We start from the raw sequence: 2,044 nt of genomic DNA on the forward strand, positions 1-2,044 counted from the left end.
TATGTAGGCGTTGTATGTTTTCTTAAGAATAATGCTGAGAAGGGAATTGGATATTTTCCGAGGTAAATCTTTGGGATCCTCCTGATCCAATAACATGAACCGTTAGATTTTAATCTAATGGTTATAAAAAGGGAACTCCTAAAAGTTATAATAATTGTACATTTTGAATCAAAATTCAAAAACCAATTTTAGTGGATCAAAAGATTCCCGAGGATTTGCCTCGGAGAGTATCCAATTCCGCTGAGAATAACAACTAAATTTGGAAACCAAACCATTTCCACTTATGTGTATCCCATCCGTGACTTCCATGCACTATAAATATACTTTACCCTTCCCATTTTTCTCCGTTTTCCTTCTCTCCCAAACCTGCAAAGGGGTTTTATCAGTAGCTCACTCTCTGCCAAAAGCCTCCATACAGCTCACCTTTGCCGTTCCTCCCTCTTCTCTTTTGCTCTTTCTTCTTCCTTCCACTCCAAAAAACTTCTCACTTTTACCCCCTCTCTCTGTCTCTCTGTCTCAACCTTCTACAAATTCAAAACCTCACTCACTTCAGCTCAGTAGTACTAACTTTTCTACATGCTTTCGCCGTCGATTCTTGATGTTGCTGCTTCCGACCAAACCCGCATCTCCAATTTCATTTCCTCCGCCTCTAAATCCATGACAACCTTCCAACCCACCTCGTCCGCACACTCTGCGGTCAAATTTTCAGAGCAAATCACCACCGTGACAAAACCCATGATCCAGGAACCCGATAACCCGAACCCAGTCCCGCCAAAGCTCGTCCGGATCATACTCACGGACGCCGACGCCACCGACTCCTCCAGCGACGACGAAGACAGCGGCGTACGCAGAGTCAAACGACATGTCAGTCAGATCAGCCTCGAGCTCTCCTCGCCTTCCTCTTCCTCTCCTTCGTCTTCGTCGTCGTTTTCTTCGGGTCAGTCGAAGAGGGTCAGGAAAGACCCGAAACCCGTGAAGCGAACCGGGTCGAAGTCGCCGGCAATGGATGCATCGCGCCAGAAAAAGTTCAGAGGCGTACGCCGGCGGCCTTGGGGTCGATGGGCTGCGGAGATCCGAGATCCGAATCGTAGAAAACGGGTCTGGCTCGGAACCTTCGACACAGCGGAGGAAGCCGCCAGTGTTTACGACAGAGCTGCCATCCTTCTCAAGGGTCCAGACGCCGTCACCAACTTTTCTAACGCCGTTACAACGGAAGAGAAAGTCGTTGCCGATGTGGTGGTCCCAGCTGCGGAGGAGGGATGCGGGTGCGTATTGCCACCGTCCAGCGAGGCTCTCTCGTCGCCCACCTCTGTCCTCCGTTACGAGGAGCAAACGCCGTTTGATGGTTTTATTTACGGAGACGTTGACGACTTCGTGTTTGATATCGACTTGCCGTTAAGCTTTCCAGATATTATGTTGTCGAGTAACAACTTTGTGCGTGACGAGTTCGGCGAGTTTGACGTAAACGATTTCTTAGCTGACGTCGTAAGTTGAACCCAGTACGATACACGTGTCAACTCCAGTTGGGCAGGATTATTTTGTAATTTCACTTGGGACTGTGCTGCAATTCAAGTGAAGTGAGTTTTGTAGAGTGGCACAAGCAGTGCATGGAATACCGAAAATGCCCTACTGAGTGTGATATACAATGACTACGAGGATAGCCGATTATCAATAATATATACGGCGGTTTTGTGAGAACTCGATTTTGTAGTTTTATTTTATTTTAAATTATTTGTTTTTAATTGTAATTAAAGACGGATTATTATAAATTTTTATTGATATTTGTCAATTGAGAATAGAAGTTTGGAGACTATTGGAGTGGGGAAAGGAATAAAATTAAAAATCATAAATGAAATGGTGCTTTTAATTTCTTGGACATTGGTGGTTGAAAAATATATTCTTCTCTATGTTAAATATTACATTTCACTTATTTTGAAAAGAAATATATTAACCTATATTTACAAAGCTTTGAATTTTAATTGCGTTATAGTGATTTGTAGAGAGTCATTCACTCATTTGTTTGATATTGGGCTCGTTTGGAAGT

At 44.0% G+C, this 2,044-nt stretch overlaps 1 protein-coding gene across 1 annotated transcript; it reads left to right on the forward strand.

Annotated features, from left to right (window-relative positions):
• The first annotated feature begins 518 nt into the window (after positions 1-518).
• LOC103963311 (pathogenesis-related genes transcriptional activator PTI6) lies at positions 519-1,698 on the forward strand. The gene has a single exon (XM_009376120.3). The coding sequence runs from the start codon at positions 577-579 to the stop codon at positions 1,492-1,494; it is 918 nt and encodes a 305-aa protein (XP_009374395.3). The 5' UTR covers positions 519-576; the 3' UTR covers positions 1,495-1,698.
• Positions 1,699-2,044: the final 346 nt, after the last annotated feature.

Source organism: the organism of the source record quoted next, unplaced genomic scaffold (assembly GCF_019419815.1).
Source record: "Pyrus x bretschneideri cultivar Hongxiangsu unplaced genomic scaffold, Pyrus_bretschneideri_v1 Contig39, whole genome shotgun sequence".
NCBI classification, from domain to species: Eukaryota; Viridiplantae; Streptophyta; class Magnoliopsida; order Rosales; family Rosaceae; genus Pyrus; species Pyrus x bretschneideri.

Bases quoted from the DNA above. Each gene is read 5' to 3' on its own strand.
- LOC103963311 (XM_009376120.3), top strand. From the start codon at position 577: ATGCTTTCGCCGTCGATTCTTGATGTTGCTGCTTCCGACCAAACCCGC.